This window comes from Castor canadensis, chromosome 2 (genome assembly GCF_047511655.1).
Source record: "Castor canadensis chromosome 2, mCasCan1.hap1v2, whole genome shotgun sequence".
Classification (NCBI taxonomy): Eukaryota; Metazoa; Chordata; class Mammalia; order Rodentia; family Castoridae; genus Castor; species Castor canadensis.
The window spans coordinates 52,337,811-52,364,287 of NC_133387.1; the positions used below are offsets into that span (position 1 = coordinate 52,337,811).

General features: G+C 38.3%; 1 protein-coding gene across 8 annotated transcripts; it reads right to left on the reverse strand.

The window, feature by feature from the left end:
• Positions 1–729: 729 nt before the first annotated feature.
• Positions 730–25,388, reverse strand: Steap2 (STEAP2 metalloreductase). 8 transcript variants are annotated; one of them, XM_074064795.1, is made up of 6 exons: positions 25,250–25,388; positions 16,003–16,126; positions 15,247–15,774; positions 11,768–12,295; positions 9,115–9,279; positions 730–6,421 (listed from the first exon to the last, which is right to left on the reverse strand). In XM_074064795.1, exons 3-6 carry the CDS (start codon positions 15,736–15,738, stop codon positions 6,134–6,136), a joined length of 1,473 nt encoding a protein of 490 aa, XP_073920896.1. In that variant the 5' UTR covers positions 15,739–15,774; positions 16,003–16,126; positions 25,250–25,388; the 3' UTR covers positions 730–6,133. The 8 variants fall into 8 exon arrangements, with proteins under 8 accessions (XP_073920896.1, XP_073920899.1, XP_073920898.1 ...); XM_074064798.1 differs by having other exon boundaries at positions 16,003–16,123; positions 25,250–25,386; XM_074064797.1 differs by lacking the exon at positions 25,250–25,388 and adding an exon at positions 24,970–25,181 and having other exon boundaries at positions 16,003–16,123.
• Between the last annotated feature and the right edge of the window lie 1,089 nt (positions 25,389–26,477).

The window sequence follows — 26,477 nt, forward strand, 5'->3', positions numbered from 1 at the left end:
TGCTTTTTATTATAACATAGGTATAATAAAAAGTTATTTATTGTTTGTTTGCAACTCAAATTTGACTTGAGTCCTGTGTTTTATCTGGTAGTCCTACCGTCCGCATTAGCACTCATGCATTTTCATGCAGTATCTCCTTGGATTCCATGAATAGGCACAGAGGTCAGGACTCTCAACATTAAGCAGTGTGGTGATGGTGGCAACAGCAGCAGTGACTCCCCTCTAGGAAGACAGAGCATCCCCAGGAGGCCATGCAAGAGGTGGAGGCAGTGATGGGGAAGGGTATGGGGAAAAGGCAGGAGGAAACAGGCATGGTTTCCTGGATATGAGGAGATAAATAACATAGTTTTCTGTAAAAAATGAGTCATGATTCATTATAGTATCTCTTTAGAATCTACTGTACAATGTACTGTACTAGACCCTGGGGATTCAGTAGTAAATATGACAATATTCCTGCTACCAGGGAGCTTAAGTATAGCTTGAATAGTGTGTGTGTGCTGATTTAAAATGCTTAATGAAAATGAGATACTTTTAAGAATATCAACCCCTTAAATGGAAGTTTTTGTAAATGACTACTTTGGTAAAAACAATCTCCTCCAAGAAACAAAACTATTTGTATGCTTCTAAAGAGAAACAGAAAAAGTATTAGGTGACTTCCATCAAACATTTGTATTATTCAGTAAGGGAAAAAAGCCCATTTGTATATATTTCAAAAGAGAAGTCAAAACATTAAATAGTACTTTTTATTTAAATGCTTATAAGGCAGATCCATGAGAGTGACATAAAAACATGGCATGTAATTTGATAACCATTTTAGCAAATATGAATTACACAATTATAGAGAAAACATTTTCCAAACAGGTACAATGAAAAATCAAGGCAAAAAAATGAGTCGATGGAAATCAATTTTAATGTGAATTGCATATTATTCTTTAAAAGCTTTTAAAAGTAAGACTTATTGCAGTTTATCTTACTCAATAGGACAAAGAACTGAAAGCCAGAGAGGATTAGTTTAGACTTCATGTAACACAGAAACCCAAATTTATAATGGCTTAAATGCAGGAAAAAGCAGTGGAAGTAGAGAAGTCTTCACAGAAAGTAGTCTCTAATCTCCAGCCTTAGGATGTGGCTTTGGCCCTGGGGACAGTTGTCACAATTCCTGGTATATCCACCACCTCAGCAGAGGATGGAGGGATGATAAGGAACACACAGTACTTTCCTGGAGGAGACTTCATCTTATTGGCCAGCATTCAGTCACATGGACTCATGGCTGTAAAAACAGCTCAAGACTGTGACAGATGGCAGCTTTTATAAAAGTAGGGCAAATAGACATTAGGAACAACGTCAGTCCCTGTTCATACTGGGTATCTCCAAAATTATGAAGAACCTTTAAAGAAAATCTCTGAGTGAATATTCCTTGAATTTGGCAATTTGGAAATCACACAAAAGTATGTGCTTTCATGAGTTCATTTACCCCATCTAGCTGCTAGGAGAATCGACACAGCCTGCCTTAATTTTGGGCTAATGCACAATGGAAATTCAATGATTTGTGAAGTTTAAAAAAATTCCCAGTATGAGTGTTAAGCTAAATAAAAACACTATGTAGTACCATATGGATACAATCTCTGAAAATTAAATACTTTATAATTTTCTTACACTAAAAAAAAAAATAAAGAACCTGTTCATTTTTGTAAAATGCACTGGTCTTGCAAGACCAGATTGTATTTCCACTAAAATCATTACAGTTCATTGAGAGTTAATTGCATATACTGAATATATGCCAGAATTTTTTTTACCAATTTATGAACAACTGAGGATTGAGCATTTCATTTTCATGACATGACACAAATATAACCTTAACACCAGACTGAAGTGTGTTATACTACATTTAGCATTGCTATAAGTCATGAATTTACAAAATAATTTTAACACAATATTTTAGACATTTATTTCAAAACGGATTTTATAGTCTGATATAGGTATAATTACTTCAGTGTTTACAGTATTCCTAAAGAAATACTTAGGAATTACATCTATGGTACTTCACTTAAAATATTACATCAAAACTCTAAGTTTCATGAATAAACCTTGTTTGGGAGCAAAAACTGAGTAGAATTTATTATGAAACAGAATCAAGATTTTATCATTGCACAAGAGATGAATATCAAAAAAACTGAATGATATATTCTCAAAGCCCTTTTACAGGAATAATTTTCATAATTTGACTACTGTGAGTATGAATATACCTTAATTTACTATATCAAATTAATTTTGAAAGGAAAATTCTTTATCAACTCAAAACAATGCTGATTTAACCAGCACTTATTAGCTACCCTACATGTAGCACAAAATAATTATCTCTGATAAATGCCTATAAATATAATTTATTCATACTTTTAAATATTTTAAAATTTAAATAAAAATCTCACATGTAGATAATCTGAGCTAAATTTCCATGTATGTTTTAAAAAATAAATGTTAGCATGAATATTTTTATATATAAATGTGATTTTAAATATTCTTAATAGGAGACATGAAATCTATACACAAAAACTACATAGCATAATACACAAAGCACAGGGTTATTTTCCTGGTAGGAAAAAATTATTTTTCCTTGCATAGGATTAAGACTGGGTATATTTTCTATACTCTGATAATTTTCTCAGGGATACTTCTTAGTAAACGAATCTCTACTTTTCTACTGTTTACACTATCTCTCCTAAGTGACAATAGAAAAATTCAATCATACTGCTGAAACCAGAAAAATGATACCATTTTTTTGTGGCACTACAAAGGAAATATTGCCATTTGAAATAACATTTGCATCTTTTACACATTTTCAATAAAAGTTAGCTTTTTTATATTCTTCAATGGCCCACTTATGTATAATAGTGATTTTCCTTATATTATTGGCTATACAATATATACACACAACAATATGCTTTAATAGTCGTCTAATTTTTGAACTATTTTATTGTATTTTCACATTAAATGGTTAAAGCATGATCTTAAGAGTGAAATTTAAGGAATAAGAAGTTATCAAAATTCTGCCGTTATTTTCACTAGTATCTTCAGCTATTTATTTTTATCACTACTGAATTTCCACTAAGAGCTGACAAGTGATTATGAAGAGGGGAGACATGTAATAAACATGAGGACAATGCCTAGCTCAATTACAAAGAAAGATATTAAAATTCTCTAAGGAGAAATCATCAGGGAATCATGAGTGATTTGCCAGACCGACATTGTGGTAGGGGGAGAAGAGCCATTGACAGGAAAGCTACATGCCCCTAAATAAAAATCCTTTTATTGTTCGCAACTGGATTCGAGTTGGTGAGTAACTTAAGAAATGATACCATTTTAGGAAGAGGAATGCATATAATTCTATCTTGTCTGCAACTTCCTATCCTAACAAGGGAAAATGCAAGGTCTCTGAGATTTGAACATGTGGAATGTCAGCACTGAGAGAGATTATGAATAATCCGTATGATTATATGTCTCCAGAGCAGATTCCTAACTAACCATTTATCCTAACATCCTTCATGCTTATAAATTGCTTTTGATGAATGGTTGAAGTGGCAGAAAGGCCTCTCAGGAAGAGAAATGAAGATGACCACATTTACAGGGATTTTTGTTTTTAAAGATCTACAGGATCTCAGCAATTCATTAACACTGCTATGGTCCTCTCACTGCTTGATCCTTCACTGCCTAGGGAAGCCTATGGACTGCCATAGGTCTCTAGGCTCATCTTCCAGGCTGGACCAGTGTAAATACAACTATGGACTATCCCACAAGCAATATTAAGTTTATGATTGAGATATGCTCATACATCTGATGCACACAACTCACTCTAAAGAATGTGATTGCCAATTGGGCCACGGTGGTCATGTCTGTAATCAGATCAAAGTTCAAGGCCAAGCAGGGCAAAAAGTTAGTGAGATCCTATCTCATCTAATAAAAAGCTGGGTGTGGTGGTCTGTACTTGTCATCTCAGCTACTGGGGAAGCATAAACAGGATGTCAGTACATATGGCCAGGCATAAACACAAGGCCCTATACCAGAATGACTAGAAATTTTTTTTTTTAAATTTTGCAGTACTAGGGGTTTGAACTCAGGGCCTACACTGTGAGCCACTCTACCAGCCCTTTTATGTGATGGGTTTTTTCAGGATAGGGCTGCTTTGAACCTCGATCCTTCTGATCTCTACCTCCTGAGTAGTTGTGATTATAGGCGTGAGCCATCAGTGCCAAGCTAGGATTTTTAAACATGTTGAAATCACCATAAGAAGAGGACTAAAGTAGAAAGGACAAAAATGGAGGGGATGAACCAATTTGGTACACAATACCAAATTATACATATATACATGGAAATGTTATAAAGAAACTCTGTATAGATATCTTAAGCAAACAGAAATGTCTTTTTTCAAAAACAGAGAATGAGAAGGTAAAACAGGTCCTGCCTTGGGGGTTGGTATCAGTAGGAGGGGGAGGATATAAGGAAAAGATGTAGGAGGGTGAATATGGTAGAAATATTATGTACTCATGTATGTAAATGGAAAAATGAGACCTGTTGAAACTATTCTAAGAATGGGGAGAGGGAAGGATAAAGGAGAATGATGCAGGGGATGCATTTAACTTGTAGTGTAAGAACTTTTGTAAATGTCACAATGTACCCTTAGTATAACAATAATATGATAATTAAAAATATATAACCAATGGAAAGAGGGCTGGGGACTTAGCTTAAGTGGTAGAGCACCTGGCTAGAAAGTGCAAGGCCCTGAGTTCAAACCCCAATACCACTGGAACAAAATAAGAATGTCAATGCCTTTTTACAAAAGAGGAAGTATCTAGATTGGCAATAGGAATGTAACACATGAAGATGGAGCAGGGGCCATAGAGCCTAGTGGTTAAAACCATGGCTTCTGGAATATGACTGCATGGGCCTGAATGCTCACCCTGCCACTTACTCACTGTGTGAACTTGGGAAAATTACTTTTCCACCCTTCAGTTCCTCCAATGTAAAATGGGTATAATTACCTATTTTCATGGGGTTGTTTTAAGTATTAAATGGGATAATACAGGTAAAATGCTTAGAAATATTCATCCTCCAAGAACATCAGTAAAATTCCACACGACAGGCTGATACTGGGCAAGACTCAACAACAAAGACTGGCTGACAAACAGCTACTTCTGTGTAAATCTAACACTTTTCCTCTAACTGAAGTAATTATACCATTCCCAGGATGGGTACTAGACTACAGATAGCAGGATTGGAGGCCAAATATTACTGGGTCCTTTTTCTGATTGACATATTAATAAGAAAGTAAAACTGTTCTGTAACATGATGAAGAATGAAATCTTTCATGAGTTGCGTATTGTCAGAATATATCTCACATCTCCAATGAATTTTAAATATAACCTCAGATTTGTCGTTTTAATTTGTGTTTGTTGCACACAATCACGTTGCTTTCTTTAAATGCTGTCTTCTGAGAGACAGGAATGTTACCATGCATCCTCACCTAGATGCTAAGAAAATGTGTCCTTTTTAATGAGGTACGATTATGTATTTCTATTTCTTAAGTTGGGTAATAATTGAAACTTTAAGCTTCAGGAAAAGCATACATTAAAAGCTTCAAATTCTGCTGGTTTGAAAAGTGTTTTTTAAACAATTTTTAACACCTAAGCACTCTACCTCTTAAGCCATGTCCCCAGCCATTTTGTTTTTGAGATAGGGTCTTACTAACTTTGCCTTGGTTGACTCAAGGTCCTCTTGCCTCTGCCTCTTGAGTTGCTGGGATTACAGCAAGTACCACCATGCCTGGTCTTACATCTAAATTATTAACGATATTTTTGCCTAATAATGAAATATAGTTAAAATAACAATGCTGCTACAGTTGTACAAAACAAAAAAATACTTCAATTTCAACAATATTTTGACTACAAAATTCATGTTGGCAAAATATGACACTTATGAAAATTAACTTGAAAATTCTATCACTAATTCAGTTGAAATTTCATTTGACAAGTTTCGAACTATAGTGATCTGACAGCACACTTACAGCTGAACATAGAGAAGTCATGAAAATAATGACACGAGTAGAACTTCATATGACGTCAGTGAGCACCACCCATCCTCACATTACTGTGACCCTCTCCGGAGAGAGGTGAGGAAGTCTTCCTCCTGCACCTTCTTCTAGAGACTGGCTCCTTTCCCAGCCCTTTTTAATTCTTTTAAGCTTTCTGTTTATGCATGGAAGGAGTAAAATGATCTTACCCAGAATTACAATTGAGGGCAACACAAGAGCAAGAACAAAGTTTGGTGGTGTATAGAACCTGTAGTACTCTTCTTCAAAAGCTCGTTTCCATCCATAGATTAAAACATGGAAGGTACTTATGAGCAGAGCAACGTACCCAAGTGTAGACTTTGGGCAAGGGAGGAAGAAAAACAAAGAATAAGAAGTAAATTATTCAATGTCATAAATTAATCCATGGAGATGCACAGTTTATATTTTGATAAAACTACTTTTGCCTTAAATTACTGAGCTATTCTTTGTTCTCTGTTGAATTAAAAAATTTAGAACACTTTCATACATTTCATATACGCTTGCTTATTTACACATATACCTTATTTTACCCAAGTAAGACCATATTGGCATACATAAAAGTGATTGTTTCATTTACTATATCAAGAAAATTTTCATGTCATTAAAAATGAAAACACAATGTTACTATTGGATATTTTATTGAGTGCATTTAAATAATTTATTTAATTCCTTCTGTTGGTCATTTACTCTGTTTCTAGCTTTCTTCAACTATAAATAAGGTCACTTTAGGATTTTTTTTTTAACATTTTGGTTTACTTCCTTAGAACTGATTTCTATTAGTAGGATTACTTATCAAAACATCTAGCTTTTCCCTAATGGTATTGACATATATTACTAAGCTCTTCTTTACAGAGGTTATCCACATTCCCACCAGTTGTGTATAAAACAGTGTGCATATGCAGTGTGATACATGCACATATAGATACCTTACATAATACATAAATACATAAATGATAACATTAAATACTGAAGACATTCTCATGAGCATACAAATGTAGTACACGCACACACACGCACACACTACTTCATAGAAAAACAGGAAAAATCTTATAGTATTATGTATTATAATTAGCAATTCAATTTTTATTGGCCATATTATTATTATTTTTTTATAGCATTAATATTTATTTAGTGCTTACCATCTGTCAACCACTGAGAAGAGTGCTTTATATGTGTCTTTTTATTCTCATAATACTCTTCATGTTAGGAATTAGTCTTATCATTTTACATATGAAAAATCTGAGGCTCGAGGAGGTTAAATTATTGCTGATGGCCATATAGCTTGAGCACACATTGAAGTCTGAACTCAAGTCTCTGAGCTCCAGTGACTTTCTTTTAACCAGTATTCATTTTGAAAGCTGCTTTATATTCTTTTTTTTTTTTTAATACTTTGTCACCTGCAAGACTTTACTTTTCTTTTCTTTTTCATTTTTCTTTTATTATTCATATGTGCATACAAGGCTTGGTTCATTTCTCCCCCCTGCCCCCACCCCCTCCCTTACCACCCACTCCGCCCCCTCCCTCTCCCCCCCCTCAATGGAGACCATTAAGAGTACTTCAGATGGGCAATTTAAATGTTAATTATTTTGGTGGTACTGGGGTCTGAACTCAGGGCTTCATGCTTGTTAGTCAGGTGCTCTGTCATTTGAGCCAGGCCTCCAGTCCTTTTTTCTCTCATTATTTTGACACAGGGTCTTGTTTTTATCCAGCCAGCCTGGACCACGATCCTCCTACTTTATGCTTCCCGCCATAGCTGGGATGACAGGCACACCCCACTACACCCAGTTCTTTTCTCACAAACTTTTTTGCTTGGGCTGACCTGGACCCACAATCCTTCTGCTTTCAGCCTCCCAAGTAGCTAGAATTACAGGCATCAGCCACTAGTAGCCATCTTTCAAGTTAAATTCTAAAAGGTCAGCAGCATTTTTCAGTACCCTAAATTACTTCGCTTAAGACTGTTTACTTTGAGAAATGGTTTATGTTACATAGAAGTAATATAACATCAGCTACTAGTATTTCATGGTATAACCTCACTAGGAAAATATCAACTAGCAGGCAAAATGTTTGCAATTACTCATGTAAATTTACAATGATAATATGCATCTCTCTAGCACCTTTTATCAGATGGCCTTCTATTTCTTTCAAGGTGTGATTAAACTAGCAGTTGGAAAAGTATTCCATTCTCTTTCTTCAGAAAGGAAAAATGAATTTAAATAAGGGTTATGCCCTTAATTTGAGATTTTTCTTAAAAAAGCTCAAACAAATAGGAAAAGCGGCAAAATAAAACTTAATGTATCATCAGATAAAACTAATACACATATTGTTTTGTAAACCATTTGGATACAACTAATTTGAGCTATATATTTGGAAAATATGCAAACTTACTATATAGATACTATGGAGAAAGTGAATGTTTAACTTTTTAAAGAATACAATGTTGTACTGAAATCCTTTATACAGACTCCTGCACATTGGTCTATGACTGATATATTAAATACATCTGTCACAAGATTCACAAAAGTGGTTGCTTGTCATAATCTGTTACCTTAGTGCTTGTGAGTGTGTCTGTATGTCTATATACATACATTTCTTTAAAATAGTCTGCTTACCTTCTCCTCACTTGAATTCAAATTAATGAGGTTTTTTTCTGGAAAGATCAAGATGATCAAAATATCAAATAACTTGTCATTCATTTGGCTAATAATAAATTGACTTTAAGCATTAAATTTGATCTAAGTTCATTCCTCCCTCACTTTCATTTTTCTTATGTTTTGAAAATAACCTTTATTCTTAATATCATAGTCAGTGCTGTACAATGATGCACTGGTCTTTCTCTTACTAAAAGGGTGGTCCTAAGCTGGCCTCCAGCAATATGTGTTGCCTGAACTAGATGTGTAAATATGGCCCCAAAGGCACTCTTTTTATAAGGAAGAAGCATATTTAAAATTCAACGGTACTTAACAGTGAAATTCTATGCTTTTTAGTCCCTCACCATACAAAACCCCACCTACCTGAATAAAACTGAATTCCCTCCAATTTAAAGCATTGCTCACTGAAGGGATGGAAGTGACTGCCAGAAGGGAAAGCAAGCCAAGGCTCATTATGCCAAAGGAGATGTACATTTCAATTCTCCACACCTCTTCCTCATTCCAGGAGTTTTCAATATTTGCATGAACCTAAGGAGAAAACAAATATGAATTTCCTTTATTTGGTATGACATTAAGTGATTCAGCAGAGTTTACTCTTGGCATAAGAAGAAGCAGGTCCCATATGAACGAACATATTTATGTTATATTAATTTATCTTCAAGTTGAAGATGGTGAAATGTCCTCTGGTTGGTTCATAGTATCTATAGTTAGACTTAGCTCTGAGGTACTTTTGCAAGTTATTTAAACTTGGTTGAACATTTTGGGTACATTCCTGCCTTAGTTTAACTTAGAATGCAGGTAGTGAATTTCTAAACTACTTCTGTATCTTCCTCCCCGACATGTATAATATATATGTATTGATTTATCTCTTTTCTCTTCCCTAAGAATCTGGAATTTCTTGAGGATAAAGCTCTATGGAGCTAAAATATTTACTTGCATGGCCTCATTGATATACTAAACTCTAATTGCCTCATTCATATATGGTATTTTTCCAAATATCTTCCTTTACTTTGATAATGCATGTATAATCAAATCAGGCTTAGCATGAACTTCTGATAATTTGAATAGGGATTACTTTTAGAATTGCCTATTTACTTACAAACAATATGATTATAGCATAAATCAAGGAGTGGACTCCTACAGCTAAAGTTTTGATTTAAATATCTACTCATGGAAAATATATTCTTAACACCATCTTAATTTTGTACTTTTTCTAGTGACTAAACATACTTGAAAATTTTTAAAAGCCATTCCTGACCATTAGTTCCCTGAAGCAATCATACAAACATCCTGAGAGAGCCCACAGAGCTCCTCCTATCTTCTTATCTGCTGTCTACACAACTGTACAGAATAACGACATACATCTGGCAGATCTGAGACTGACTACAACCTCCCAGTACACTCATTCATCCCACAAATATGCCTCTGAGTTTGTACTATGTGTAGGCAAAATTCTAGGTACAGGTCATGTATCAGTGAACACCACAAAGATCTCATGCACTTACAATCTCATAGAAGAAGGAAGAGTAAATATAATAAAGAAGGAAAACATAAAGTGTGTTAGAGAGTGGTAAGTGCTGTTGAAAAAAGAAAAAAGAGCAGGATTAGAGGATCTAAGAGTACAGTGGTTGAGTTGGAGATAGGTGGCAGGATTAAAAAGTGTCCAGTGTAGGTCTCACTGAGGTGAGATCTAAGCAAATGATTGGAAGTAGAAGGAGCTGGATGAGCAGATATCAAAACCTTAGTATTCTGCTAAGAGCAGTGATATTTTCAGAGAGTGAATGGCCTAAAGGACATCAATCTATTAACTTTTACAATTTTATTTTAGGTTTTATTGTTGAAACAAGCTAAGGACTAGATGCTACATATATCTTTGACTGAGGCTTCGGTTCTTATGAAATGCAAATGCTTTTACAGATTTCTTTTGGTTCAACGTCCTTGACATTCATTGAGAAATGCTACATCAAACAGGTTTAGTGAAACCCCTGTATTTTCCATCTGTGGAATGGGAATTAGTGAAGTAAATCTCTATCTCATCCTCAAGCCCCTTCCAGGGAGCTCTCTTTGAGATTTTCTTGGAGGGCTAGGTGCTAGAAAAGCTGTACAAGAGGAACAAGTATCTTTTCTACTTTTTGATAATAAGACCCTTGTAAGTAACGAGATCTTTTTCACTGTATCAGAAATCTCAAAGCCAAAATAAAACCTGTGCAGAAACAGCATTCTGATTTTGTTTTATATTTTTACTGGTTCTAACTTTTTTTTGTATGTTTACTGAGAGTTGCCTTATCATTTTGTGGACCATGGCCAGCTATAAAACATTAAAATAATTAATGTTACTGTAACATTAACAATGCTATAGTATAATGGTGAAGACAGCCATTACACCAGTAATATTAAAAAGGGAGGAGCTAGGTGCCAATGGCTCATGCTTATAATCCTAGTCACTCAGGAGGCATTGATCAGGAGGACTTCGGTTCGAAGCCAGTCTGGTCAAATAGTTCATGAGATCCTATCTCGAGAAAACCCATCACAAAAAAGGGCTGGTGGAGTGGCTCAAGGTGTAGGCCCTGAGTTCAAGCCCCTGAAAAAAGAAAAAAAAAAGCAGGGGGGGGGGCGGATTTCCCAAACAACTGCTAACTTCTTGTATTCTGCAAAGAAGGGGATGGTAGCTGCTTTTTACCTTAAATAATCTTTAGCCACTTAATTCTTTTGTAAAAAGACTGTTTATATTTAAATCACAATTCTTTACCTTCCCTAAATATACCAAAAGAAAATTTCCAATATGACATCTATAAAATTTTACACTATTTTAAATGCATTAGTTTTTATTTATTTAGCAGTATGAGGGTTTGAACTCAGGACTTCATGCTTGCTAGGCAGGTGCTCTACCATTGGAACCACTCTGCCAGTCCTAAAATTTTACACCATTTTAAACCTTCTGTTTAACAACTCATACTAATATAAGTATTTTATTAGAGTCAGATAAATACAGATAAATAACAAGCACATTGAGTACCTGCTGATAAGCCATGTTGAGAAACAAGTATCTTTCTGACCTTCTCATCGGTAAGCAGAGGCTGTAGGCAACATGGACGACAGCAAAGAAAAAACTCAGTAATCCCAGCTGCTTCCTGCACTGTAACCAGGTCTCCAACCAAGGTGGAAACCTCCGATACTTGGTGCCATAATAGAGCTGATAAGCAGCTGCCAAGAGACCCGCTAGGTATACTAGGGACAGCAAAGTAATGGCGACGATAGGCAAGGTTTTATTTACAATCTCAATAGGAATCTTGTAAAAGTCACTCTGCTGGTTTCTCGCATATGGATGTATCACATCTCTGACAAAGGAATACAGAAAGAAAAATGTGGCCAAGCTTATGGCTACCACTACTGGCCCCCTCCAGAGAGTAAATAGTCGCAAGGGTAAATTTTCAATCTCCCTGGCTGATGATAATGATCCCAAGTCAACAGGAATGAAATTCAACTGACGGGCGAGTTCAATAACTTGCTGCCGAGCTTGGATATTGTTGCTGCATATATAAACCTGCAGGGAAAACAACAAAGACCCATCATTACTATAGTTGTTTATAGGTATTGTCAATGATCACATGGTCTACTTAATTATTCTATGGCGCATTACCTATGATGGCCTTGAGTGAATGCAAGTGATTCAAGTTAAGGAGCAAAAGCAGTTATTAACTTATAAACCTATGGTTAATACACTTAAAATAGTACCACAAAAGCAAAACGCCTTTGCACCTGTGATGAAAATGAAAGCAAGAAAACCCAGCTGCAACCAGGAATCCTCCCTAGGGAGTCCTCAGGGAAAGGGAGGCAGATGGAAGAAAGGTTCTGCAGCAGCAGCAAACTAAGATGGCCCCTCCAGCTGGTGCGGTTTGAGCTGCTGGCCATGTACCCACCACCTCCAGCTCTCAACGATCCTGGGGAGCAGAGTGGGGCTGGCTCTTCTGGCTTTCATAGGCAGTATTTACTTCTAGTACTATAGTGATTCTGCCTAGGAGAGAGACTGCAAGCACTGCCCTTTAGAGATATTTAGCAAGAGTGAGGATGGGCAGGGATTCTGGCACTTGCAGTGAAAACCAATAAATGATGTCATGCTGTGCTATTTATTTACTTCACTAAGTGTCTCTGAAAGACCATGGATAATCTCACTATATTATTTCATTGGTTAGGATATGAATTTATTTCAACTTAAATTAATAATGACATTCTTGGCAAGTAAAAAATGATATTATAAAGCTTAGTTAATTATTTTTTATTTATTTTTGGTGATACTGGGATGTGAATTCAGGACCTCATGCTTGCTAGTAGGTACTATACCACTTGAACCACTCCACCAGCTCCAAGCTTAGTTCATTTCGATAGAAAAGCAACTGCCATTTCCTAAGACTAAGGCATTATCTCCATAGGATCTCTAATGATGTTACAGGTGGGGGACTGAGGACAGGTTTTCACACTATAAAACCTCTCTGATACTATAATCCAGTTGAAAACTCAACAAGTATTTGTGGAGCACAAGCTCATTGTTGGAGTGAGTTACTATTACTAATGGGTAGGTCATCTCACTTAAGAGCTAGAAAAATATTGGTATAAAGTCTCTAGCATGTTTGAGGAAAACAAATTTCTAACTAGATCCCTGCAGATGTTTACATAAGCACTGTGAAGTCGACCATATGGAAATACTGGCATTCGAAACCTATTTACATGACAGCAACAATGGCGAGCTAGGGTTTTGGTCATGAATCTTTGCTGACCTTAGCTAGATGAATGACAGACATTAGACGATTATACAACAGACATTTATAAATCTCTAAAATAGAGATCCTTTTATAGAAAAGAAATAGGAAAACATTCAAATTACTTCATTACAGTTATGAAATGGTGCCTTTTTTTGCTCATTTGGAAAAAAAGCCTATAAATGATAAAATATGACAAATCTAAAAGTATATATATTCAGAATGATGACATGTAAATTGAACTATTCCTATAGGTCTTTTGAATTTGAATTTAATCACTATTCCACATTGTTTCCCATCAAAAACTAAAACAATCACAAACAGGAGTAAAGGATTACATTCAGGTTTCTCTCCCAGCTCCTGGCGCTAATTTGCCTGGTCTGTACCCATTGGTAAATATGTGGGAAATAAAAGGAAGGATTCAGAACTTGCCTCAGAGGCTGCAGGTGCAGCTCACTGGTACAGTGCCTGCCCAGTATGTGCAAGGCCTGGGGTTTGAGCCCCAGCACTGGAGGAAAAAAGGACAGCAAAGAAGGAGGAGCCTCTAGGAAAGTAGACAGTGTTTTACTAGTATTTAAAAATAAAGACTGGAGAGTGAATGGTTGTCATGACCCTGCTATAGAGCACACAATGACTGATATAATACATTTGTTTTCTAAGAAATATGAACAAAAATGATAAAATTATCATCATGCTTCATTTTAACACAGATGCACAACTTTTAAAGATGTTTAAGGTACAGTATTTTGGAATCAGACGTGCTACTGTTGTGCCATGAGGCCCCCCTAAGGTACAGTATTTTATGTGCATATTTATACAGCTTTCATTCCAGAGGCATGATAGGACTTTCCATCTGCTTCTCTGTCAAGGTGAACTGGACAACACACTATCCAAGCACTTCTTCTTGCCTCTATTGCCCCACACAGATTAGAATCTATGTCAACCACAAACTACTATTTTAGATTGTATGAACACTTAATACATGTAAAATAAAAGGTTCTTCTAAAGCATTCTTCCTGGGGATATTAAGTAATACCAGAGATGGAATACTGTATTACCAAGTAGCTGCAAGGAGGAAAGAGAGGGAAGGAGAGACAGAGGAGGGGAAGAAAGAAAGAAAGAAAAAAAGAAAAAGACTTCTTATTGTTTCTTTTTTTTTTCTTTCTTTCTTTTTTTTGTGGTATTGGTGTTTGAACTCAGGGCCTTGAGCCATGCCTCAGCTGTTCGTGCTTTTAATTATTTTTTCAGATAGGGTTTCACATTTTTTGTCTGGGCTGGCTTAGGACCATGATTCTCCTACCTATGCCTCCTACATAGCTGGGATATGCACCACCATGCCCAGCTTATTTGTTGAGATAAAACTCTCACTAACTTTTTGCCTGAGCTGGCCTTGAACTACAATCCTCACCATTTCCACCTCCTGAGGTACTGGGGTTACAGGTGTGAGCCACTCTGCCTGGCTTGTTTCTGTTTTTGAGGAAGCCTGCATTGAGTCAATGCAATCTGTCAGATTATTCGTCCATCAAACTTGCCTTTTCTTTAATTAACTGGTCATGACAGAAAAGTCCACATTATGTTATCAGTCTTCACATTGTTTTGGGAATAGAAATGTGTCTTTAAAAGGTCAGGACCCCAACCTTCAGGTGATCATACACAGTTTCAAAATAATCATTAGAGAGTATCAGAATTTTTTTTTAAATGTCAAATATTTGATAACTTAAAAATTAACACTACGTACCTGACGGCTGGCATCTTTAGGTCCTAACTGAAGTGCCCAAGCCGAGACAACATTAAATCCTTTGACAATCAGGGAATCTGGGAATAACGAAGCCAGGTATTCAGCATTGGACTCTGGGTATTGGTTTACCCGCGTGTTATTGCTCACGTCGATCAGGATTTTACCCACAAGCAGATGCCTCAGGTCCCACAGAGAGGTGTAATGTTCTCTATGTATAGCAACAAATATTACATTTGTCTTTGTCAGAGCATCTTCATGATGGGTGACATCTACTACGTGAGGAAAAAACTCGGATGCAAACTTAGGATTTCTACTTCCTATGACCACGTGATAGCCACATCTAATAAGGCGAATGGTTAGGGACTTGGCAAAATCTCCACTTCCAACGACACCCACTGTGACCTTCTTTGCATCTTTGACACCATTTATGCCGTTTGGCAAAAAAGTTTCACTAAGGCTCTTAGGGCTTCCCATCATAGAGATAGATTCCATGATCCAGACTCTTCTCGGGTCACTGGGAATGTCGTCCTAGAGAAGAGAAAATAGAATGTCCATCTATTACCTACTCCCAAACAGTAAAACACTTCTGGACATTGTGAATGCATCTCTAGAGGAAAGTATTTTGACACACTAAGTAACCTAGAGCCCAGCAAGGCACATTTTGTAAGCTAGAGATCTCTAAATAGAAAACTTAACTGTCACAAGGGTGATCGGCTAGATTGGGGCTTCTCAAGTGTTAATGTGCACACAAATCACCTGGGAGTCTTGTTAAAGTGTGGATTCTAGATCAGCAGGACTGGAGGGAGGCCCAGGACTCTGCATTTCCAAAAAAGGCGACACTGATGCTCTCATCTGTGGACTTCTGCATAGCAAGGCTCTACTGCATGAAAGGGAAGAGAATGGAGTTTCACTTGGGACGTTCTTAAAAACACAGTTCTCACAAGTGTGATTGCCCAGCTTCTCAGCAAATCAGAAATGCTACTAGAGGTAGAGAAGCACTTTGGTACCAAGTGATAGTTCACAAGACAACGGAGGACAGAAAAACCACAAGTAAAAAAATAAAGACATCCTTCCTGGAAAAAATTGTCAGGTTATTTTATTTAAGTGACTAACATCTCAAATATTCATATTTGTATTAACTTTCTCAAGTGTACAAATCAGACTGCTATAAAGCAGTGTCACTATTGTGTCCAATCAAAAAACACTATTCTGTTCTGTCCCCACTGTGCAATGTCTTTCATGCTAACAGTAAATGTCAACCAAGTGAGAGGCTTTAATGGATTTCACAGGCACATGTGAAATATTTCCAAAACATGGGTTGTTGCTTTTTTTCCTTTTGGTTAACTAAATGAAATTTTAAATTATAGGAGTTAGGAAAATCTAACCTTTTATTCTGGAAATGGGTCACATTTAATGACTCTAAGTACAAAGTCATCAACATCTTCTTAAGATACATCACTGGCAATCTTGGGAATCAGGATTAAAGGAACAGGAAGTTATGAAATCAATGTTTATTTCATTCAAAATTTAAAAGTGAAGTGACCAACTTACCTATTCCTACACTATCTAAGGTTGAAAGGGGGTTACCAGATTCATACCCAGAAACCCAAATTTTCTGAATCTCAGTCCTGAGTCCTTCTATGCATGTACCATAGCATCTCTCAAGATACAAAAATTGCAAAATCTTTAAATCTAATGATCATGATGACCAAGGCCTTAAAAACTAAAAATAAAACAACAAAAACAAGTTATCTGCTTATTTTACTCCTGTAAGTCAGAACATGAGCAGATAAAACTACATAATAACATCACCTATGGGCCCCCACATATGTTATACATATTAATGGGAGACTCTGGTCTAACATGTTTGGGCCTTATTCATACAGTATTCGTAATGGCAAGTTCTGAGTGGACCCTTTAATAGTATGGTTGTAGCTAGAACAGAAATTGTACTAATAAATGAGATTCTTTCATTATAGCACGAGGGAGAGAAAGATATTTATTGGATCTGAAAGATGGATTGCTTATTGTTGAAGGCATATGCTTCTGTGCTATTTCATAGTGCATAGAGGGTTTTCATAAATAGTATTATCTCATTTAAGTCTTAGGTGGCTGTAGAAATACATTATGCCTATCTTAACGATGAGAAAACAGAGACTCAGAGAAGAGCAGCAATTTGCCTGAGACTGTGCCATTTGTGGTGACAATGAAGATTCACGTACAAGTCTTCTAACTTATGCTCATTGTGAGACTGCATTGCAAACATTGTATGGAGAATCTTAAACCTGTGTAGCATCTCCAAATGTCACCCAAGCTATGCTTTCTAAAAACAATTCCAGCTTTAAATAGGTGAAATATGAATCTTGGCTTAGGATAATTTTAGATAAACCCAAGGCTATATGCTTGGGAATGCTTGCTACAAAACAGGTAAGATAATTCCAAGTTTTGGATTAAAACCAATTATTTGAATTTATTTATACTGCAAAACAAAACATGGGTTGTTGCTGTGTAACTTTTAAAAATCCCCAGATAGTGAACCACGTGTCTTCTGGGGACTCTGCAGACACCACGAAGGTATAATTTGCTTTCAGGAGGAGGAAAGAAGAAAGGGCCAAGAGACCTGATCATATCCTGTAGGACACCTCCATACGAGACTTAAGGGCAATCCTGTCTCCCACAAGCTACCTGAGTGCCAAGACACTGGTGCAAAACCCTCATCAATTGATAATTTGCTAGTTTAGTATTTTGGATCATTTGGTTAATGGTTGAGATGAAGTTAACACTTGGGTTATCAATGAAGTTGAAGGTTATAGAAAATGACTAATATCATCTGCTTTAGAAAAAGAACACTAAAAACCTTGAATTGTATTATTTGTACATTTCTATTGGCAGGGAATGATGCAAGCACAATCTCAAGGCAGATCAACCCTGCTGTGGCCCAATATGAATTTATCCGGGCCACTGTGTGCTTTGTACATGAAATAAAGGGCAAGAGAATGGTGCATACACTCAAGAAATTTACACTCTCCTTAGTGAGAGGATATGTTTCTAATAAAAAATATAATTAAAAAATCTCCCTTCAGCTAGGTGCTAATAGCTCATGCCTGTCATCCTAGTTATCTGGGAGGCTGAGATCGGGAAGATGGTGGTTTGAGGCCAGCCTGGACAAGTAGTTCTTGAGATGCCCATCTCCAAAATAACCAGAGCAAAATGGACTGGAGGTACAGCTTCACACTTTGCAAGTGTGAAGCCCTGAGTTCAAACCCCGTCCCAACAAAAAAACCAAACAACCCTCCACCGCACCAAAATCAACAAAATCCTCCCATCAGCATATGTTAATAACTAGAGCCAGACATCGGTGGCTCATGCCTGTAAATCCTAGCTACTTTGGGAGCTGAGATCAGGAGAACATTAGTTCAAGACCAACCCAGGCCCCCCCCCCCACAAAAAAAAGTTTGCAAAATGCCCTATCAACCAGTATCTGGGCTCGGTGGTACAAGCCTATAGTCCTAGTTATGGTGGGAAGCATAAAATAGGACGATTGTGGTCCAGGCTGGCCAGGGCAAAGAGTGAGACCCTATTTCCAGAATAACCAGAGGATGAAGGGGTGGCAGAGTGGCTCAAGTGGTAGAGTGCCTGTCAGCAAGCACAAACTAAGTTTAAACTCCAGTACTGCCAAAAAGAAAAGAGAGAAAAAAAAGAACTTGATGGTATGGTCAGAGAGGATCCTAATCCCTACTTCAAGTCACTCTTCTCTGTGTGTGTGCAAAGAGTAATAAAATCACAGTTACAAACTATCTAATTCACACCTGAACTTCCACAAATCAATCTGATGACCTAGCACTACGAATACATTCTAGCTTAAAACTAGAAAGGCCCAAAGGTAAATTTGGTTTTCTGTGACCTTATCTTAAAAGTGCAAGTGCACTATTTCCCAAATAGGAATTTAAAAATATATGGAGAAGAGAGAACAGGGAGTTTTTGATAAAATTATTCAGCTTGAAGAACTGTCCTTTACTTTGTGAGTATGTCATTTCTACTTTTGGGAGTCAAAATGTCCTTTCCTCATAAAAGGATAGTGACAAAGTTGTTTGAGTTGGCAACCCTATATAGCTCTTTTTCCTACTGTTTATTTAACTGGTAAAATCAACAGGCCTGAGAGTTATGATTTTCATAGCCATTAGAAGACTCTCTATGTGAAAGTGGGAAGATCCTGGAGCAAACCCTGCCACTTTAGTATCTGCTCAATAATACTCCGAAGGTGGGGGTACATTCTGGAGATGGAATATCAAATACCTCAATCAAAAATTCTGCACTAGATGGTGATTTTTACTATTACAACCTTTGGGTTACACTAAGATAATCCCTAACTTCTCTTGATACTTAAATAAACAAGAAAAACCCAACTGTTTATCTATGGCAATAACAAGTTTTGGTAGGGAGAAAAGTACAGTTTTTGTTTCACGTTTAGGTTTTAATTTTTTGGAAGTTCTTAAGCCCTTTAGAAAACCTAAAAGGCAAAGCAAGCTACAATTCTGCTTGAAACAAGAATGCGATTTCCTAATGCAGTGGTTATCCCCTGAGGTCCTGAACTAGCAGCATCAGGAACCCCATGGGAATAAGTCAGAAATAGAAATTCTCAGACCCCTCCCCTCAGGCCCCTTAGTCAGATACCCTGGGGGTGGGGCCCCACAGTCTGGGTTTACTAAGCATGTTAAGTTTCAGAACTACACTAATAGTTCAAATACCACTGTTTGTTCAAATATTAAAATCCACCCTAATCAGATTATTAAACTCTTTCCCTCAGCTGAGACTGAGGTAATTTGAAAATCATTTTACAAAAAAATTTTTAATAAAATAGGAATTTTTATTAAAATTTTATAGGCTTGGTCGTTGAAATTCTATTTATAAACTATTGCAACTGCGAATGATTTATTAACATTTCAAACTTGGATCTTAGTGCCTTGTGTCCATATTTTGAGGCCAACTAAAGAATTTTCAGAAAATATAATAACATTATATAAAATTAACTTACTTCAAACTTTTCAGGATTTTCAAATAACCAGAATTTTAATGAAAGAAATTCAAAATATTTCATAGCTTCCAAGGTATTTCTTAGGTTTGATATGCATTATGTGGATACTATTTCATAACATTTCTAGGTATAAATTACCAAAAGTTTATGTTCATTACATTGCAATTACAAGGACAGGAAAGCAGTCCAATTCATGCTAGAAAGATTTTCAACAACAACAAAAAAAGATTCTGGTTAAACCTAGGTTAGTCCAGAAACTGAGTTAAAAATTTTTCCCCAGAGATCTCATTTAATAAAATGTTATATTCTCTTCACTAAATTAAAACATCTCCCCAATGCCTCCTCAACCATTTTTCTTGTGTGTATGGGGCTGAGAAGAATGTTGTAGACAGGACATCCCTCCAGTTCACATGTGAAAACCAGCTGTCTCAATCTTGAGACATCAGTCTCAAGTGAACCCCTAGAGCCACCTGGCTGCGCTCAGGACGACCTGGGGAGACTTAAAGCATATGATCCTGTCACTGTTCATCCCTCTGATTCTTATTAAATAGGCTGGGGGAGGGGCTCAGCCTGGGCATCAGAATTTTTAAAAAGATCATCAGGTGTGATGATTCTGCATCCAGGATTGAAACCAAGTCTACTGAAAGACTCAAGATTCAACCTAATACCTCTTTTGCAGGTGGGGACTCTCACTTATGTCCACTTTTACATTGTTGTTTGTAATAACAAAAATAACACAAATGAGAGCATAACAATTGCCTTTGAATACAGGACACTGAAGACTGTGTATGCGGTCCTTTCCTCTTTCCTACTCAGGCACAAGCGGTAATTAGAAGATTCACTCATTATTTTGCCATTTCTTCTCTTCAGTTTCTGAAGAGTTTCCTTAAAATGTGTCATCCCACCACACAGCACACTTTGTTCCTGTTGTTTCATGATATTCAAAATTCTGATGGCACTATCTCTATTTTATATCCTGAACGGGGCTCTTTGAAGTTCACCAGGTACCATAGGTTCTGAACTGAGCAGACCAGAGTTTGCAAGTAAACTGACTCACTCTAGAATAGGGTTTAACAAACTTTAAGGCAAATTAAGAGCCCTAGGATTTCTTGTTAAAATGCACATTCAGTGATTGTCTAGGTGTTGCACACCATGGGTGATGCCTGTGGTGCTAGTCCATGGCACATTTTGACTACCAAAATCCTAGGGTCTTTTCCTTTGATGTTATTTACAGGTTATCTAGATTAAATAATTGAAACTATTTATAGAAAGTTTTGGTTTTGTGGCATCTGAGGTGATAGCACAGGTGTAAGCTTCTAAAGTCATCGTTTTGTTTTTTTTTTTTTTTCTCTGAGTGTCCGTTTCCTTTATTAAATGGAAAACAAAGGTTGTACTTGACTCCTGTGGTCCTTTCCAACACTAATTCTTTTGCTCTTAAGTCTTAAAGCTACATAATAATGGTGTATCACCATCTTATATTTAACAATTCAACCACAGGAGCTCAATCTAAAAGCATTTTGAGCAACACATGGGCTCCTTGAAATTTCAAGGACACATTCAATTTCTTATATGGGCATTTGACTTTCTGTGTGCATTTAATACTTGAGAATATAAACACAGTAAGATAATTCAATTATGCTCAGCTCCACAGTTTCCCAAGGTTTTTTTTTTTTGTTTTTTTTTCTTTTTTTTAGCTTAGAAGGATTCCTTGACATTCTTCTAGCTGAACAGTAGCTGCTGTGCTAAGCTAATTTCAAAAAACAGAATCTAATTTATTTTACATAAAAACATCTAGGACATTAATTATTGGATGACAGTAACTCAGAAAGAGCTGTCCTCAGAGATTCTGATGACATTCACAACCTGTTGATTTGGTTAGGTAATCAAGAAAATGTAACCTTCTAGGGTCATGAGGTGGAGTAGGTGTATGGTTTATTTCTCCTGCAAACCCCCAGCTTGAGGCTCCTTGCATGTCATAACACCCCCTTTTCAACCTCCCTGCTGACATCAAGCTATTCCTTATCACTGGAGACCCTGTCCCCCAGTTAAGTACACACTTGTTCTTTGTTTCCCAACAGCAGTAATGCCTCTCCAGGACTCTATGGTTTCAGGGACTAACTATTCAAATGGAGGGCCTTCTGTTTCCTTGAATTATTCATCAAAGGCAATGAATCTGCCTCCACTTCTACGCAATCTTCACTTCCTGATGTCGCCAAGCACTATCTCCTAGCTTTCCGTTAATCTTAGTTTAAATATTCACATGATCATTCTAGACATAAATAAATCTGATCTGTGAACCTCACATTCCTTTCCAGTCCCTATCCATCTGCTTCTGGTTTCCCTTTAAATCCAGTCTAGATTTTCACAGTCATCCCCTTGAAAAGGTTATCAACTTTCTTACTCTCTATCATATTCACTTGGCAAAACTCTAGTCTGAGAAGAACCCAGATATCCATTTTTCTCTGTATCTGTACCCAGGTTGGTGAAAGTTGCTAAGGACAAATCAGACAATGGAACTCATTAGTCTCACCTTAAATTCACGATCACCAACTTCACCTTCCAAAGACCAGTCTATCTGCTTCTGTCCTCAGACCTCCCTCTTCACCTCCCAAAGGGTTACAATTACAAACCTTCCTCAATGACAAATGACACCTCAAACTTCACAGGTTCAAAACTGAACTGTTTTCCAACCAGGACTGCTCCCATTTGTCACAAATGTCCTCCACTCAGTGAATGGTACCTGCCAATTGTTCAAGTCAGAAGTCTGGGAGTCCATTCTCTAGTCCTTGAGTTCCCTCACCTTTGACAAGGTACTGCTCTCCAAATATTTCTTAGTCCTCCTCCAGACATCAGCCCAACCGAGCTGTCTATCACTCCTCTGCAAGCTTTTGTTTGAGATGGGAGATGGTCCTCACTATGTTCCCTAGGCTGTCCTTGAACTCCTGGCTCAGATCATCCTACCGCCTCAGCCTCCCAAGTAGCTGAGATTACAGGCATATTAGGCATATAGCACCATTCATGGCCTGCAAATATTTTTAAAGGGTCAGCCTATCTTTTTCTTTGCTCTGTTCCAAACCACTCTCCATGTAGCAGCTATGATTGTCTTAAAATGTAAACCATAAAATGTCTCTCTGCTCCTTAAAATCAATGGCTTCTTGTTATACTTAGAACTATGGCTTCTTCCTAACCATGACCTAAAAGTCCCTGAATGAGCCAGCTTTCATCCTATAGCATCCTTTTCATAGCCACAGCAGCCTTTTCCAAGAAGTAGAAAAGGCAGATCATTTTGCCACCTTGGGAATTTTGTTTATACTGATCTCTTAATTAGAATGATTCACTCCAGTAACCTCTCCCACTTTTTCTTTCAGCCCTTGTTAAATTTCCTTTGTAATTATTTTTTGTAATTGTTTACTTGCAGTTTATTATCTCCCCCACCAGCCACTAAGCTCCTTGAGGGCAGAAACATGTTTTACTTGTTCATCACTGCCTCCCTGATGTCTGGTATATAGTAGCTAAGCATGCAATAAATATTCTGTGTTATTAAGCACATCAAAAAGTATCAGGGCCAGCCAAAAAACAGATGTAATGGGTCTCTAGGTCAGATCTCTCTGCTTGCTGATCAAGACATGTGGGCCAAAAGGGAGTGATATACTAATATCTTGGTTACCTCAGTGTCATGGATACAGGCTGAGCAGAAGGTAAGTGCATCTCCTGATGTTTTACTATATCCTTTATCATACCCATCGGCCTAGCCTTTCAAACTTTTGTTGCATCCTCTTTCTATATCATTGGTAATCTTTTCTTTATAAGTTTGCCTTCATCTGTGGTATTTTTCAGCATTAAAGTGCTATTATACTCATTCAGCATTAAAATGTAATTATGCTCATTCACAAGTACATTTTCCACGATAACAATACAATAAAAAGTGATTTGGATAAAACTTTTCATTTCCATCCTCCACAATTAGCTTAATTTATCATTATTGATATTCTCATTTCCCACCCCCAACAGACTGACTACCTAAGAAGCAGAGAGAAAGAAAGCGAGTGAGAGACTATGAATGTATTGTGTAAACAGATAACAGAATGGAGGAATAATAATGGGGAAAAGAAGATGAGGGAAACGGTTTGGAGACAACTAAGAAGACTGTAAGGAGTGGGGCTGTTAAGAGGACTAGAATCTAAGTCCTGAAGGTGAGGTGGGGGCAGAAGTCTGAAATCCATTTCTCCAACAGTGACCCGTGATAATTAACCACGCGTGGAAGAAGTTTTTCCATCTAAAAAACTATGTGCCAGAGGAGTAAAACCTGACACCAATCCTCCACAGGGTGGGGGAGATAATAAATGAAAGCCTCCGGGGTGCGGGCAGGGGGAGAATTCTCGTTATCTCTGCTCTATTTTAAGAGCAAGATTTTTAGGGCATTAAATCTCAACAAGTTTTGACTGAGGCTAAGCACAGAGATAAAGATAATTTAGGCCACTCAAAGAGGCCAATTACTTCCTAACACAAAATGGCCTAAACGTACCACGATTACGTTACTGGGCAATAAACCGACCGACTACTGGAAATACTTACCAGTGCGCAAAGCAGTGCGGCATAAGCGTCAACGAAACGCGTGCCGCATCAACCCCAAGTGTCAGGTGGGCGAAAGCAACCTGCCTGTCCCTACCGTCTCGGGCGCATCCTACCTGGGACGCTGTCTGTGCTGGCCTCCTTTCTCCAGGGCCTACCCGCAGGACTTCCCAGGAGCTCCAGGAAGACCAAGAGGAGTAGGGGCGGGATTGGCGGAACAGAGACGCGTCCCCACCCCTCCTGCTCCCTCTCCAGGTGCCAGGAAATCAGCGCGGACCGCAGAGGGCGCGGGACCAGGACAGGATGGATGCCGCGCGTGGCGCGCACTGCAGCCGACCTTTACCTCCGCTGCCTCCGCCGCCGCCACCTCCTCCCGGGTCTCCCCAGCCCTCTCACCTCTGCGCCGCTCGGCGCCGGGAAGCAGGGGCCGAGCCTGGCAGCTCCCCGGCGGCGGCGCCGACTTTCCCAGGGGCCGGGCCAGGCTCCAGGGCCTACGGACTGCACCTCCGACTGGCGGCTGCCTCCCCGCCTCCCCTAGCTGGATGGCGCGGAGCGGGAGAAGGGGAGGGAGGGAGGGAGGGAGGGAGGTGCGCGGGGCCCGGCCTCGCGGGGACGCGCGATGCTGGGGCTGCGCGCGCGGAGGGCGCGGATCGCGGAGGGCCGAGAACGCAAGGGGAGCGAGAGCGCGCGGGCAAGGCAGCGGGTTCATGGGGGACCCAACAGAGAGCTCGTGAGGGGACCCAGTCCCCGCCCCCCCAGTTCCCTGCCACGCAGGTCTCCGCTGCCCCAACTCGGGGCAGCCCTTTGACTGCACCCCCTGCGGGACTCCCCTGTGGTCTGCTGGAGAGGTCTTTTGCAGCAACTCTGGCACAATCCAGCCCACTTTTCTACTTCACTGCTTTTGAGATGTGTGGTCGCTCAGAACCTTGCTTTTATTAGCACCCTCTCACCCACACCATCCCTGCCTCCCTACTCTTAAATTCCGAGCAGCCTCTAAGACACTGTGCTTTTTCTTCTTTACTGGCTCCTTCCCTTCATCTTCTGGCTGGATTGTGTCCTTGGAGTAAACTGCCAAGGAATGCCCTTCTGTGAACCATATTTTAAAACTGCCTGAGATAGGAGGGTCCTCGAAGCCGTGGCCAGCAGAGGTCAGTCTGTGGACCTCTGCTGGTGGTGAGGACAAGAAGGTTAAGTCAGGAGTCAGGAGACCCGCTTTCCTGACTCTTGGGTCCACAATGGCTTGGACTGTTCAGGGGATCTCTGAACTGTAAGGACACCTCGGTCTCTGATATTCTGTAATTCACCCCCCGCCCCAGTAGATTACCAAGGATACAGGTATCCTTTATCTTTTTTGTAGAAGGTGTCAGCAGAGATCTTTAATTTTGAATATTAAATGAATTTATTAAAAATCTCCAAATTTGGGGGATTTTTTTTTAGGCTCTCATAAATTCCCACTTCAGCAATTAAGTTTAAAAATTATCTCTCCTGGTGGTTTATTAACTAGGAAAACCAGAACAAAACAAGAAGGGGTCTTGAATCAATCCTTGGAGCACTGCACTTTACCCTTTGTAGTCCATCCACAGATTAACCTCTTAAGTGCAACTTGGGAAATACATCCTCTGTT